Raw genomic sequence first — 17,419 nt, 5'->3', positions numbered from 1 at the left:
TTGCGAACGACCGCCGAGCGCTAAACTATAAACTGATATCTACTACGAGTAATCTGTGCTTTCAAAACGATGTATATAAAACTACAAATTCCAATACACCCATAGGAATGAATTATTTTAAAAACATACAAAAATATTTTCTTTTCTGTAAATAGTAACATGATACAGCTTCAGTTTATATGGAAAGCATGAAAGCATAAAGAGAAAATCTAAAATGCGTTTAAAATTGTAGTATCAATCATAATTTCAGAATATATTTTAATATCAAAGATATAGATAGAACACACTTGGAAAAATTTGAAGATATTTTTTAAATCTTTGGGATATGACTTGGTTGTAATATTACTACAAAAACTTTTTACTTAAGACATTCTATATTAATTTAGTACATTTTAAATGTTTATATAAAATTACGCTGTATCGGATAGTAATCCGGCCACTGATTATGTATTTTTTGTTGTCGGCTCTTTCGGTCGCGACAGGCCACAGACTCTATAACTTTGACAGCGATAAGCGACAAATGTTTAAACCCTCGTAACTGCAACCTGAAAACCTTACACTGGAATGGCTATCCTGATGACAGTTTATACTTTGCCCCATTTGAAGCGCCACAGTTGACATACGAGCGGAACTAAAAATATAGAGTTTCATGACTAATAACTAATAATAAAGAGTTTTTAGTAATTTTAATTTAATTTTAGATACCTACCAAAATTTATTCCACGGCGGTTAATCTCCAGAGATATTTTCTGACTACGCGGGAGATATAGCGTACAAATGTGTGCGCAAGAACAGGTTCACTCTTCCCCCACTGTCATTATGTCATAGTCCGCTGGGAAGGCAGCTCGGACACGACCGAAAGGAGATCAGGCACAAGACCGACAGCTTAACGTGCGCTCTGAGGCACGGGGTTTAATCACCGTCAATTTCCAAAATCCGAGCTGGTACTAATTATTAGTTACTTACAGGGTGTACCTATAATAAGAGTACCTACCTACATAGTACATACGAAACAAAATGGCGTCAAACAATAGGAGTCAAACACGAAGTGTCAGCAGCCTATCCAGTTCTAACATAGCCTTAGATTTTAAGGTCCATAACAAATACGTGCGAGTATTATGTTATTTGCACACCATATCGATTCAACACATATTCGCCTCAAATTAAAGAGTTGAAATGTGGTCTTAATGTTATGTAGGATAAAAAATTACACATTCATTAGCATGTCATACTTTTAAATAAATCTAAGTAAAGGTGATCATTTAGCTGTTGGCGAACGTAACGTATTTTATTTAGTGGCTAAAATTTGAAGGAACTTCTTTAGTACACGTAATTTAGTCATAAAATCCATAAAGTACACTAGGACAGATACAGTTCGAGTCATTAAAAATCTACATCGAATAGGAAAGAATTAAACGAAACAAAGATTTAAACACACTTTGGCTAGAAAAGTGCGGTCGTTTATTAAATTGGGTATTTAGCCCGTAATATCCAATTTAATTCCTCGATGTCGGCTGTGGTGCTAATTCGGCCGTAGACAAGTTCAATAAGCTGGAATTACTAAATTAGCTTCCCCACAATAATCATTGCATCAAAGTATATCGCTAAACTAAATTGAGAGTCATAAAATCAATGCTATCGGATTTTGTCCCCAAAATATCGTCTAAGTTTTCCCTAAACTTAATTGACAGTCATAAAAGCAGTGCTACCATTTTCCACCCAAAATATTGTCTTAAGGATTCACTAACCAAATTAACAAATATATAAAAGCAGTACCATCAAAAATTGTACAAAGGTGTCCCTAAACTAAATTGACTGGCATATACTTCTTTACTCAGACTGTGTAAAGGATTGTGTACAGCCGAATCTGCACCAATATAAAATGGAGAATACAACTAATCTGTAGAAGCTTAAATTAATCTGACTAGTGATCAAATTACTTCGCTATACAATTTAATTGTAGAGATTCTTATACCAATGGCACAGTAATTTTAATTTACTAGGAAAGACGACAAACATCAACACTAAACACTACATTCCTATTTATAAATACGTTATGTATATTAATAAGAAAAGTAACATAAATGTACGTTGTAATACAAAATGTTGAATAGCCAATTTGATTACTGCTATGCTTTATTGTTTTTATGAAATATCCAAAAGGCCAATACCTTTTTGTAATTACACAATTACAAATCTAAGAAAGAGGCCTTAAAAATTATTACAATTGTTACATTTTGTAACAAGACTTTAATATTGCTATATTACGTCACCTGGCCCACCACAGCACAACTAGATTAGGGATTCATTACTAAGCAGGCGTCAAGAAGTAGTCAACATACTTTGGTTATTCTCTGGGTTATGAACGAGGATAAGTGCAACATGGTATTATTCACGCTATTACGAGCAAAAAAGTTAGAGAGCTATTATTTTGTTTTATCATATAATGAAAATTAAGTTTAATTTGCTATACTCAGGAGAATCTGTATGGTGTTATTTATAATTTCTTCAATCCGTATACTCCACACCAAAACAGATCCCCGGCAATGTACCCTCTACGCACGTTTCGCTCCGAAACCGGAGCATCTCCAGGAGATGTTGACATTGTTAGCGATGTTAGTTTAATTTTCATAATATATTATGGATTTCCGCAACGCCTGCTTCTATCCAGTATTTGCCTTTATCGTTGCGAAAAATTAAACGAACTACTAATCAACTATCAATTTTTAGCCAACTAGTGATATCTAGCTGACTTCGCAGACGTCGTCCCACCTGGTTAAGCAGCGCCTACCTACCTACCGGGTCCAATTATGTTTTTTGAGGGACCCAGCGTTACCGATCCAGTTAGACGACAACCAAACTTGCAGGAGAATTGTACATTAACAAGTAATAAAAAGTAAAGTTAAGAATTTTGTATTATATTTTAACAAGAGAGATTCTCGAAGTGAAACTTCTTATTTTTTGGAGAAGAGTTTTTAGTGGTATGTCGCGGTCACGTTCCTGACATGAGGGAGAAGATATAACGCAGCGAGATGGAAAAGTATACATATATAATACATTGGTGTCAGTTTAACACATAGCGCCATCATAATTTATGCGTAGTTTGCAACTAATATTACTACCAATATAAATGCAGATGCAAATTTTTTCTTTGACAGCTTATTTCGCAGCGACAAACTTGTGGAGCAAGAGTTCTCACCGGCAATGTGAACTATATTTTAATATAACATTGTGGATGTGTTATTTACTGCTTTCAGTTACGCGGAATAATTCGATAGTTGCGCGTTTCATGTGTCTTTTAATCGTCAGCGACGCGGTGGTGGGGCAGGTGCCTAATGATATATTCAAATTAAGTGCGTAGTTACCTAATTCCAGCCGTGCTAGGTCACACGCCATAAACTATTATCTCAGTGGTCGATTAAGGAAGAAGTACTAATGAAAATAATATAAAATCAAGAAACACTAAGCAATTCTACAATAAAGGAAATTTCCGTCGCCCACTCAACGCAAACCTGTATCATAGGTGGCTATTGAAGTTGTGTCTACTTTTCGATCGGTAAGAATATTTTTTTTTCGAATAAAAAGCATGCACTGCTAATCAGAAACATGCTGCAAAATTCTTACTCTTTGTACATATTATTTTTATTTCTCAATCGTAAGTATTAATGATTTCATAGATCGACCACTGAGGCATACAGACAGACCAGGTCCCTTGAATATATAAGTATATGCGGTTCATTTGAATACATCCTTAATTTATTATAGTGTAATACAATTGATTGGTATATAATACACTTAACTGAAATGCTGTGTTTAATAATTATTAGTATATATAAAATCCCAAAAAAACTAAACTATTAAAATACATAAGATTAGAGGTAAGTAACATCAATCGAATGTTTAACGACATAATAAATTAATATTCACTAATTTTCTTATTTTATCTTTGGCTTTATGCGGAAACATGATATTTTAAAATGTTCACACATTTCCTGTACCTGAAAGTAAATTTTTTTATATCAATTATTATGACAGAAAAAATATCGACAGTTACCATGCCCGTTAAAGCGTAGTCGTAAGTAAGCAAGGTTTTATTTTTGACACAATAGAGATACACACACAAAATGTATAAACTCTCTTAAAAAATTATGACGGGCAAGGTACAGACAAAAATGAAATAATAAAAGTTTTGGCTTCAGTATCGATTATAGAGGGCCCTCTAAATAAAATGTCACAAAACAGCCGCGGAAGATCTGACCTAAAAAAAAACTCGCTCCCCTAGACCTGAAGCTGGTTACGACTATGGTAAAAGGTCTCACCACTTTGGTGCCATAGTAGAGATGCCCAGCGGAGGCAAGGGCCGTTAGCGCAGTCAAAAGCATCAGCTCAGTCATTGGCGTCACGTGGTACCAGAACACCGCCCACAGCACCAACGCGTAGGGCACCAGTAGGCCGTTGAACACCTCGCAGCGGGTGTCACTCATTTGCGATACGATCAGACGACACTGAAATTTGGTAGCCCAAGTACAAGATTTGCTCACTCATAATCGATGGGTCGTGTTCGAGTATTGAAATACTTGAACATCGGAGTAAAATGGATCTTATTTTGATTCTGATAAAGCTCTAATTTGTTTGTAATTGGCTTTAGTTCTAGAAAATAGCGTGGAAGCTGAATAAAGTATATCATAATAATAATAATTCTTTACTATGACTCATCTACACTATTATATAACAGAATATATAATAGATGAGTCATAGTCATAGTAAAGAATATGTGTCATAGTGTTATTTATTAATATTTTGAGATAAAACAAAAAATACTGTTTAAGTACGAGGATTACTGATCGTTTCGGTTGTTTGTATCTTTAACTTTTTTTTAAGCATCTTAACATTAAACATAAAAACTTATTGGAAATGGAAAAGCGTACGTAGAATTTTAAGACTTCGAGTTTTTATGATGACATTAATTTTATGAATAATACTTACATTAATGTTGGAGAATATAGTCCCGGTGAGCACGTAAAAGAGCCTAGGCCCTCTGTTGAGCACGCCGCTCGGCGAGTAAAGCGCCCACACTGTGCTAAGTATAAAGAAACTCAGCAAAGGCACGAGTGGTCTCACTGCCTCCAAGAAGGGGCGCATTTTGCCAGTGCGGTCTCGATATGATCTGCGTTCCAACATAATTTTATGAAAATCAGAATTTTATTATTTCTTAATTGGCTGCAACGCTGTTGAATGCACTCCCTGATGATATTCGTCGCTCTAAATCCCTAACTATTTGTCATTATGAATATGTTGTTTTTGTATATGTGCATGTATATATAAATATCTATAATTGTATATTTATATATATAAATAAATATTTTTCTTTCCCTCTTAATATTTACCATATCAGTTATTACTAGCATGTACTTTAGTGTGTAAATTTATGTATTGTTTTTTGTAATTGCGATTTTCGCTAGCTTAGCAAGGAATTCTAGACTATCTATACTCTCTATAATAAACCCACTACCGACACACCACAGAGCACGGGTGTTCTCCCAAAGTCATAAGAGTTTAAGGCCCTACTTCTTAAATAAATTAAATAAAGAAATGATTGATAGAAGAAAGTTGATTCAATAAGTAAATGGTTTTACCCACTTGTAAATGTTCCATAGTATGACAGTCTGGCTGGTGATCATCGCGGAGAAGTAAAGCACCACCTCAAACACTATCCCGGGGGTGAGACCACCCGGCAGGCTCACGTGCCACGCGTGCGGCCCGATCACTGACGTCACTAGCAAGAGAATGCACGAACCCTGCGAACATGGAAATAATGTACCGCCAAATACCGTACTGTTAGCAAAAGTAGAGTAAGTACAGTTTGTTGTTTATAAATTGCTACATGCACATACATATGAGACATGACGCCCCGCCGGGGCAGAACGGCAGGCGGAATTTCTAAACTTCTGAGTAGCTTAATAAGGTTGGGAACCCCTGCAGGGCTAACACGGGCCGGAGATAAAAATTATATCCCCCGATTATATTCTCCTAACAAGAGATACAATCGGGGGATGTAATTTTTATCTCCGGCCCGTGCTAGCCCTGCAGGGGTTCCCAACCTTATTAAGCCACTCACACGTTTAGAAATTCCGCCGAACCTAGCTAGATAAAATAGATAATGCTTAACTAACGAGTAGGTATACTCGTTCTTGAGTTTTTTTTAAGTATCGCCTCGAATGCGTTAAAATATAAGCGATCTTCGTTAGTGCTTTAATATAAGTAGTAGTAGTAATAGTAGCAGTAGTAGTAGTAGTAGAAGTAGTAGTAGTAGTAGTAGTAGGAGTAGTAGTAGTAGTAGTAGTAGTAGTAGTAGTAGTAGTAGTAGTAGTAGTAGTTTAGTAGTAGTTTAGTAGTAGTAGTATTTAATTGTAGTAGATTTAATAATACTTACAATCATTGTAAAGTCGTAACCCCAAGGCAAGAACATGACGCCCGTATTATATTTTTCCCAATGTGTGAGGTAGAAGTTTATAAATATATTCCATATGACGAAGAAAAACCGTAATGGGCTTAGCTCGTCCCTGAAAGAAACCAATTAATAATAAATTCCTTCAGTACTTGGAAGGTTCCTTACCATTACATGTCTGATGTCACACTCCTATATATCATAACTATTAAAAGTAAAAAACCTTGCCTTTTGACCTCACTCTTAGCAAATATTAAGAGTTATCGTAAAATACAAGGTTTATAAGACTCATTTTTCTGGCATAGATTTAATTAAAAATGCCTTTTTCTTGGTGCAGAAGGGTTTTTTACTTAGTTAATCTAAATCTTTTTCTCTAGTGTAATCTAAAGTTCTAGTATAATTTGTTGGATGAACTAATAAGTTGCAAAACTGTGTGTGAGTGCAACTATGACAAATTAGTAACAGCCATGCCAACTAACACACACAGTAATTACACACGCATAAACATATTTAACGCAATTACATGGGTATACAAGTAATCTTAATTTTATTATTAAGCTATGCCATCGTGAGTTAGACCTGTTTTCCGAGACACAGTTTCGACTAGTTCGGAAAACAAAAACATGGTTAAGTACTTTTCATTCTGTTTTTTCTTTTATTATTGCGAATGAAACATTTTACCGTTAAAAAATTTATATTATATATAGGTATATGATGTCGCTTTAAGTTAGTGTGGTTGTCTGAATGTTTTTAGTTCATACATATTGTTAGCATAGGCTCACCTTCCAAATATGCTGAACAAGCATGTGGGTATAAGAACTGTTGAATACGAATCGAGACCATGGTCGAACAATTCACCCAAAGGACCGCTGCTGCCCGTGCGACGAGCTTGCTTGCCATCAATACCGTCTGAAACAATGCGTGATTCATTGCGAGGTTAAGTTTTTCAAGTTTTGTATAAAAATTCGAAAGGAGATGTACAATTGGGCACTCAGTTTTCACGATACTGAAAAATATGAAACTGTTCCCAATCAATCAATGCTGAGATATAACGCGGTAAAAGTACGCGGTGCCAACCATGTGATCAGCAGTATTTACACTTATGGCCAAATGGTCACCAATTATTAAGGCATCAGAAGAAAGTATTCTATTGCCATAGTAATCGATGACCTACAGTAATACGTGATCACACCCTATCATAATCTATCTCGATTAAGAATTTTAGTCAAATGGTACTGTAGTTGCGTCGGAATAACGAAGATGGAGTCTCTCTGTCAAAACTCTAATCATCAGCACGGCTAGCATGGGCAGGAGACAATTACATCCCCAGGGAAAGCATTTATCTTCTCCCACAGCATTATCAATTCTCAGAGCACTGGCGCACAAGTGGAAATAATGTCCGTATAACATATGTGTTTTAATAAACTTCTCCTATTCCATGTTCCAGTGATTTATCAGGTGAGTACGTTCATTATATCCTTAGTCAGGGTATATAACTTTTATCTCCCGCCCGTGCTAGCCCTGCTGGATAGTGAGCCAATAACTGATGGTACTAGTAGATATTATTTTGTTGTGTATTCATATCATAATTATACAACCAAACCAATTTCAATGGTGCCAATTCTGTTTTACACAAATCTCTTAGAAGCGTTGATAGCCTGAAGCGGTGATAGCCTAGTGTTAAGGGCCTCGGTTTCACTTTCGGGGTGCACAGTTCGAATCCCAGCACACACCTCTGATTTTTGTAAATGTGCGTTTTAACCAATTAAAACATCGCTTGCTGCAAGGGTGAAGGAAAACACCGTGTGGAAACCTGCATGCCCGAGAGTTCTCCATAATGTTCTCAAAGGCGTGTGGAGTCCACAAATCCGCACTGGGTCCGTGGTGGTCTATTCTATATAGAGTATACTGTATATGCTTTGATAACATGGTACCGAAAGTAATATTAGATTTACCATTACATAAGTTTAAAGAATGTATAAATAAAATTATTGAACCAGAAATTGAAGCTTCAACATGGGCTTTTGGTAATCATAAATGAACAAAATATATAGGCATTTTAACCAAAAAAGCTAAAATTAAACAAATATATAAAAATACTTAATTATAAAACTTTAAAAAATATATTATTATACAATTTATTATATTTATAAATACACATTTAATACATTGACGTTACTATAATGACCAGGCTGCCTGAAAGCAAGCCGCTCCGCTTTCATTTCACACAAGATAGAACAAAGATTGTTAAATTGTAAAACGATGTTGGAAAAGTGCAACTGCTGAGTTGCCGGCTTCTTCCCGGTAGAATCTGCCTTCCGAACCTTTGGCAGAGTCACTACAAACAGACATCCTTGACGTTTCAAAAGTTCTTATAATAGGCCTACTTGAAAAAAAATAATTTTAAATTTTATTGTGGGGGACCCGTGCCCTGTTGGGGGCCAGTAATGTGTTGATATGATGAAAGTATTGGCATCCTTTTTAATATGTTCTTTTGGGAAATGACAGCGCTATTTTTAGACCTACCATTTAATGTAGCTTAGAGTTGTGTACAACTGAATTAGCACCATTATCTATTATAAATTAGAATATTACACAATCTTATCATAGACGGAATAAGGATGCAACGTTTTCGTAAACGATATTTATTGTTATCGGAGTGAGACGATAGAATGATTACAAAGGGCACATATGAAGAATACTTATTAACATTCTGATTACACATGCGGGCAATGTGGCATGTTTGATGTTATGTTGTTATTCTCTTGATAACGAATAAATATTAGTTGTAACCAATGAGATGTTACAGCCCATAGAAATCACTGTACACCTACTTATACTATAAATGCAAGATTGTGGGTATGTTTTTTTTTATTCCCCTAAAAGTACGTCCTTGACTGATTTTCAATTCATCTGGATGAAGTGAGATGCAGTCTAAGATGGCAGCGGGCTTAGTTGTTAGGGGTATGGAACCCCCAATCGGTTTATACTTGGTAGTCAGTACTACTGCGCTAAATGGCTTGAGGGACGTCTATTCAGGTAGGGTGGTAACTAGCAGCTACCAACCAGACCAAACCAGGGAAAATTTGGAATTTATAAACCCCCCGCCGGGGGTCCTACCCGGGCATCCACTCATTACCACAGCGCTCGTCACTGTGCCACTGTGGTCGGGACGCATCATGTTTGAAGTCATGTTGTTATTTTCTTGATAACGACTAAATATTAGATGTAGGCAATGATATGTTATTGCCTCTAAAAACAATGTATCCCATACTTAATTAATATCTATCATTCGTATAATAAAACTGTAACGGATCGAATTTTGTACATTGGAGATATTTTTTTTTTGGATGGCACTCAACAATACTCAAGCCAAAACTGTATTGTTTTAAATTTTTGCCTGTCTTCTGTATCTTGGCCGCGCATCAAGCCGAAACAACTTCATAAATTTCAATGAAACTTGGCATTTCATGATAAAAGGATAATCCCGAAATTCAGAACAGTTCTCTTGGGAAAGGGGATGAAAGTTTTTAAAGATTGAACACCATAACTCCGTTAAATGTGAACTGCTTTAATTAATTCTTGAACTGGAAATTTTGTATTATCTGTAGTTCATTGGGTGATTGATGCTCCAAGAGCAAGAATATATAGTATATTATTCGCGCACAGCTCAGTCGTTTGTTTAAATATTTTATAAAGAAGTTGCATCGATATCTTTGCTATCTGTACTACTGTATCTATAAAAAATCTTTACATTTGATAGCTGCAAAATATATAGCTTTGTTGCGATAGTGACAAAATTTTGCATAGCACGCATTCTGGGACATAGGGCACAATCTTCACAAACTTGTGGTTGACGTATAGGGTACAATATTTATACCCCTCTAGGGGTAAAATCCTTTCACTGGTTACACACTATAATCTCATAGCGGAACTACGTCTAGGTAACAGTGTATTGATAACAATGAGTGTTATAATATCATTCCACAATGGAACTTTTAAACTACGACTATTGGATTATTAGTTATGTATTTGACAACCTCCCTGGCCAGGGTGGGCAATTTGGTAATTTATGATTTCCCAATAAAATTTCTCTAATCTGGTCTAGTAGTGACCGTGACCACCCGTCACGGACTAGTTAAAACCCTAAAATATGCCGAAGATGCCGCCTAGAAACTTAGGCTATAGATTTAATATAACTGCTACTATACTATCAGGTTAGCCCGCTGCCATCTTAGACTGCATCATAACTTACCACCAGGTAAGATTGCAGAAAAGGTGTTACTTGTAGTAGCTCACAAAAAAGGTTAGAACAAAATTATATTTATGTATTTTAAGACCTATTTATTAGACCTGCTACAATCCCATCGCTACAAATGGCATTTATATTTACGGCACACCTTTAAAAATAAATAATACTGAGATATATATATATATATATATATAATATCTAGCCCCAAAGTAGTTGAATTATGGGTACCGATGACAGATGTATATTGTCATGAATAATAGACATAAATCTACCAATATATTAAAACGTGAAGCAAAAACTTTGTACCCATTTTTACGAAAATTGCGGACGGAGTATAAAATTTACCACACTTTTTATAGGGAAGATTTGAAGTGCAGAATGCTATTTTTTTTTTAGTTACGCATAAAAATACATTACACTCACTACCATGTATTCGACACACAGGCATATATACTCTTTTTCAGTAGTGATATATAAGACAAATAAACAATGTAGCCTTGGCGAAATCTGAGATTAAAGAAGTATAGATTATCTTTGAAAACAGAACATGAATAATGTTTAAAGTTGTTATTTAAATTAATTATGGTTGAATTACGACCACTAGGCGGCTACGAGTATACATAAATACTTATAACATACACGTAAACACAAAGCAGTGAAAAACATGAATGTTCATCACACAAAACATTTTCCAGTTTTGGAAATAGAACCCACAGTATTGGACTCAGAAATCATTGTAGCTGCACACTGCGCCAATCGGCAGTCAAACCTTTGGATTTACAAAAGAAAGCACGCAATCCTCTCGCCGTGCTTTAACTATCCAAAAGAATAAGGATCCGGGACAGTGACATAAAATTACTTGTACACGGCCTATATCACAAAATTCCGTGACTTTCGGATTTTACATCAATCTGGCGATCTACATATAAAATGTTCCAAGTACATATAAGATACCTAATTTTCGGAAAATTCTTTGGATCTATTATACAATTTACAATACTGACTCCATTCTACTTATATTAAAAATGCGAAATGGTGTATGTTTGTTCGACCTTCCCTCAAGCCCTGAGCAATCAATATTGGCATATAATAAGAATAATATTTGATTTGATATGTATTTGAATTTTGGCATATAATTAGATGAAAGAACCGAGAGTAACATAGGATAATTTTATCCCAAGAAAACAAAACTGTTCCCACGGGGTTAATAAAAAACGCGGATGAAGAACGCAGGCAACGTAGTAAGTAGTATAATAAAATCATAATCACGCAAGCGGCTAATTATTATTAGCGTTGGTAAGAATAATAGTTAGGTATATGTTCAAGTTTTGTTTAAGTTACGACGTAATGTAGGCAACCTTGGATTTCATGATTTATTTTAACTTCTATATCTTACTCACTTTAATACTAAATTATCTTTTCTGTACAATCACAAATGTTCGAAACAACACACACTGAATGAAAAGGTCTATTAAGTGTGCTAATTTACTCTACATTAGTAAATAGTTATTGTAAATGTATAAATAATTTTAAATGCTCTTTCATTTTTGATTTACAAGAATGATCCAAGCTAAGTATATTCACGCCCCACTTGCTGGGCACTGGCATCTCCCTCTCACGGGAGGAAGGTGGACCTTAACGGCTATTATCATAAGTTTCTGACGATATACGGGGGTTTAAAGGGCTCTGGGAGTCACGGAACTTGACAACGCCAATTTCCTAACACGGGGCTGGTACTGAGAATTATTTAACAGAAAAACCCAATACCTTCGTACTTCGATTTCACTTTCGAGGGGCCGAGTTCTAATCCCAGCATGCACATCTAACATTTTTGTGATGTGCGTTTTAAGCAATTAAAATATCATTGGCTTCAACTGTGAAGGAAACCATGCATGAGGAAACCTGCATGCGTGAGAGTTCTCTATAATGTTTTCAAAGGTGTAGAGTCCCCCAATCCGGCTGGACTACGGCCTTAACCCCTTCTAATTGTGGGAGCAGAAGCGTGGCCGGCAATGGGTTGATATAATGATGATCACGGCTCGGTCGGTAGTGTATTTTAACATAAAACCTGAGGTTGCAATCCTTAGGTACAAAAAGCTCTGTATGCTGATATATGCAGTGCTATATTGTTAAATATGACTAAGACGGGAGCAGATATATATCGTTTGCTGGATACGATCACCGTATCCGTAATGCCGATGTGTATCTGTGTATCGAGATCCCATATTATGTGGCCGGGTGATGATACGCAGTCAAAATACGTGGTCCCGATACGCTACTCTGATAAGATTAGCTATACGACCTGTTTGTTACATGTCGAGTCAGTTTTTATCCGCTTTACAAAGGTGACCTGGCACTGAACTGGAAATTTCATTTTACTTTTAGTAACAATTGGCGGACCACGCAAATAGTCCACCTGATGGTAAGTGGAAAACACCGCCTATAAACAGAGCAACAATACGCGGGGCATGCTAGAAACACGTCTTGCAACGTGCCGCCTTGTGTCTAACCTGAGGCGTAGGCATTAAGTCTCATGTGCCTGTAATTACAATGGCAACCATACCCTTTAACCAGAAACTTAGCATTGCCGTGTGGCGGCAGAAATAATCATGGCGGCCTGGGGAAGTCCCTGGACGAGCGCTGTCTGCTGCAATACTAGATACTACTGATATGATATTATGGAGTAAACTGAAAGGAATTTTATTTTTCCCAGAAAGGAATTTAGTTATTGAGGCACATAGCTGGATACTGCCAAATAATATTTATTAATCTGGATCTGACTTTACTTACATTAATAAATATTATAAAAGCAGAATATATAATGATTACATTATTTTTAATTTATGAAACTATACTATTTTAAAAAAACAGAAGTTAAATGGCAGTAGACATAACATAAAACTGAAAATTACTTAAATAAGTATAATATTTTCGGTTAGTAAATGTATTAAATATATTTATGATCATCAAATTAAAAATATTTGCAACTCTACATTAACTTTGGTACATGTCATCTTGAATTGTTAATATAAGCAGAGTTAAATTCTTATAGATTATAGGATATTTAGATGCAAGCAGTTTTAAGGTAAAGTTATTTTATTAATAAGAAACATCATCCAATTTTTACTTGCATGGAGTAAATAAGGTTTGCTGTTTTTTAATAATTTTTAAAGGATTTTAGTTTGTTATCGTTAATATATTTTGACTTTATATAGTATAAATAAATGTTTAGGCATTTTCACTTCAATTTAGTCCACACAATAAAAAATTGGACTTTTAATAATACACATTAAACTTCATGCTCACCGAGTGTATAAGCCACAAATAAATTTACTGCAGTTACTGCCCATACCCAGCTGGGTATGTGATCATCGGTTACATTCTCCTTTGTGAGGGCATGGAATCCATAATCATAGTACGAGAACAACAGAAAGTTAAGGACTGTCAGTAGAAAGCCAGTAAATGTTAGCAGGTTTGGTGCCACCCACACCGGGCAAAACTGTAAAATTATACAAATATAATAAGTTAGGTATATATATATATATTACTAGCTTGTAAAGTTACTATGTTAACTTTCAATTCATTATCAAAATTCAAAGCAGACTGCTTTGCAAAAAAATTAAAAAATTGAGACACACTTATTATAATACACTATAATTTTTTCTTCACTTTAAAAACTATATTAGTTATATGCTTTTTGGTAAAGCTTATTAGTTATGAACACATATGATAGTAATTTTATTTACCTGTACGCACCAATTCCAGAATGGATGCATAACATAATTACTTAATATGCTTGTGTCAATGGAATTATACTGTGAACAAAAAGGATATAGAAGCATAGTTAATTATATTTAAAACTATCACAAGGATCTATGGAGTTCACCAGGTTCAGGGGCTAGTACACAATTATTCTATGAATATCCTCACATTTTAATGTATCAAAAGCCTTGTTAAGAATGTTTTAGAGATAGTATGCACATTTTAATTCAGCAGTACTTAAGTACCTAGGTCACATGTGGCTGTGTAATCTGTTTTTTAAGTAATAGTAATGATACCTGAATGTCTTTGGCAGCCCAGCAAAGAAAGTAGAGCAAGCTGTAAGCACACTCTGTCGGGCCTAACTGAATTAAACACAATCCATATTGTCTGTCCATTTATAAGAAAAAATAGTCTTTATAACCCACTTGGCACAGTGGTTACCGCTGTGTTCATATAAGAGAAAGGTCCCAGGATCAATTCTCTGATCACAGAATACCGCCAGGTGAGATATTAGTTGAAGACTTAATTGTAGTGAAATAAAAAATTATTGTCCTGACATGTGCACAAAGATAAATGGCAGCATGTTCCAGATGACTATTGGTCAGGCAGTCTAGTACATAGAAAACTTTGGACCTGAAATGTCTGGATAGATCCTGAGGGAATAATTTTGAATAACTTAGTAATTATAGAGAAATATGAGAGTATTTTTCCTAAGGCATATATGTCATCTGTAATCAGTTTTTTATTTTATACGAAATGAAGAAGGAGATTATTTAGGAAGTTATTGATAAGAAGAAAAACGCCTGGTCTCTAAATTTAGTCGATATGAGACTTCAAAAACGCCGGCATTTTTTTTTCTGCTATTTCTCAACACATTCACAGGAAACTAGATTCTAAGATCTAAAAAATTATGCTTATTACAAGTAAATAAGTTAGAGATACTTACCTTATATTTTTCAAAACCTTCCAATTGGTCCTTTGACAGGAAACGGGCCATTATATTACAGGTTTAGGCAAATACTGTACAGTGAGATTGGTACCTTATCGTTTAGATAAATTCTTTAATATTTTTCAGCTTGACTGTAATTTGCGAATAATTATTACAGAATACGAATTTTGCATTTCTCACAAACCTACCACTCATCACGACACTTTTTTAGGACTAAAAAATTAAAAACTAACGTCAAGTGTCAAATGTAAAATACCAAACAATGTCTTGTAGGTCAACGAAGCCAATGACGATACAGACGCTAAGTGTTTTTTTCGTTTCAATTAATTAATTTCGTTCAACTTAATGCTTGTATAAATATTAGCATAATTCCTTTCTTTATTGGCAATTTTGTTTTCTATGTCATCAGTTTATGTACGTGTAAAATTTTACTTTATATCTTAGTTTTTAAGTATTATGCTGAAAGTGTTACCTACGGAGGGCTAAAAGATAAACAATTCTTCAGGTTTGTAAAAAAAAAAGTGATCGGTCTAGTACCATGTTAATAAAACAGACACATCAAAACAACACGAAAAGTAAATTTTAAAGATGCCTATTTAGTCTGTCTTTGGGACCACAATTTAAATAGAAACACGAAACACTGAATGCTCCAGAACACCAATCAGTTCACGCGTCAAGTAAAGATGAAAGGACACTGTTGTACCCTATATGCGGATAATTATCACACCACTCGACCATTTTTACATAGGTAGTATGAAAAAAATCACTTTCGCCTTTTGTACGCTTAGATCTTTTAAAATAGGTTCGCAACGGATTTTAATAAAGTTTTCAGCAATAGATAGAAAGATTTAAGAGGAAGATTTACATGCAGTATTCATGATTAAATAAGTGGAGTACACCCAAGAAATTCAAAGATTTGTGAAGTGATGTTGTAATAATCAACCGTACACTAATTAAGAAAAAATATACGATACCATACGACTTTCCAATTTATATTTTAGTGAAATAATATACATATTACAAATTTTAAGTCAACAAATAGATCTTAAAACTAATCGTATTTTTAATCTGTGGTTTATTCTTAACGAAATAAGTTTAGCAGTTTAGCTGCGCGTGACGTCTGATATTACCGGCAGCGTTCTTTCCACGACTACTTATTTTGTATTTAAATAAAACTGTAAAGGTAATAGAAGTATTAAAAACCAAATGATCCTCACTAAATTAGATCGGAGAAATTGCAGACATTCCTTCGCCATTTCATCTTGCAAAGCTCAACCATTTCTTCTTATTTCGTGGAACAATAACAAATATTATTACTGCTGACGGCCGACAGGCGGAGTGGGCAGAGACCCGTGGGTTCGATTCCCACAAAATGTTTGGGCGATGAACATGAATGTTTTTCAGTGACTTTTTATGTTCGTTTATCTGTATATATTATAAGAAACCAAATATTTTTTTTTAAGTATGTATATATTCCTCGGCATTTTTGTTTCTTTTAGCATTTCTATACCTGTCGTAATTTCTCTAACGATAGGTCCAACTTGAATAACCACACAACAGACACACAGACACACATACATACACATAATCACACACACACACACGGACGTACGCTGCTGCTTGTGCTGCTTGTTTTTCTGGGATAAAAAGTAACCTTTGTCACTTCAGGTCCTATGCCTATCCAAAAAACCACGCCAATCTAAAGCTCCGTTGCGCGGATTTTGAAAAACAAATGCGGAAAAAATAGCGATGCTATCCTGTAGGAGCTGTTTGCTTTTCTGGGATAAAAGAAGCCTATGAGCTATTCCAGACTGTATTGTATATCTCTGCCAAATTTCAGCCAAATCGGTTCGTACGTCGTGGCATTGAAGCGTAACAAAAATCCATCCATCCATACATTCATCCATCCAACCATCCAAACATCCATCCTCACAAACATTTGCATTTATAATATTAGTACCATGCGTACCATCCGGTACGCATGCATTCGATCGTTGTCCCATATGAC

At 35.1% G+C, this 17,419-nt stretch overlaps 1 protein-coding gene across 1 annotated transcript; it reads right to left on the bottom strand.

Moving 5' to 3' along the window:
• Nucleotides 1-2,610: 2,610 nt before the first annotated feature.
• LOC120627266 (ethanolaminephosphotransferase 1) lies at nucleotides 2,611-15,606 on the bottom strand. The gene is made up of 9 exons (XM_039895186.1): nucleotides 15,409-15,606; nucleotides 14,447-14,515; nucleotides 14,007-14,199; nucleotides 7,231-7,357; nucleotides 6,434-6,563; nucleotides 5,641-5,798; nucleotides 4,987-5,167; nucleotides 4,320-4,505; nucleotides 2,611-3,998 (listed from the first exon to the last, which is right to left on the bottom strand). The coding sequence occupies exons 1-9, from the start codon at nucleotides 15,457-15,459 to the stop codon at nucleotides 3,936-3,938; spliced, it is 1,158 nt and encodes a 385-aa protein (XP_039751120.1). The 5' UTR covers nucleotides 15,460-15,606; the 3' UTR covers nucleotides 2,611-3,935.
• Between the last annotated feature and the right edge of the window lie 1,813 nt (nucleotides 15,607-17,419).

This window comes from Pararge aegeria, chromosome 11 (genome assembly GCF_905163445.1).
Source record: "Pararge aegeria chromosome 11, ilParAegt1.1, whole genome shotgun sequence".
In the NCBI taxonomy this organism is placed as follows: Eukaryota; Metazoa; Arthropoda; class Insecta; order Lepidoptera; family Nymphalidae; genus Pararge; species Pararge aegeria.
This window is presented reverse-complemented; position numbering and strand designations above follow the sequence as displayed.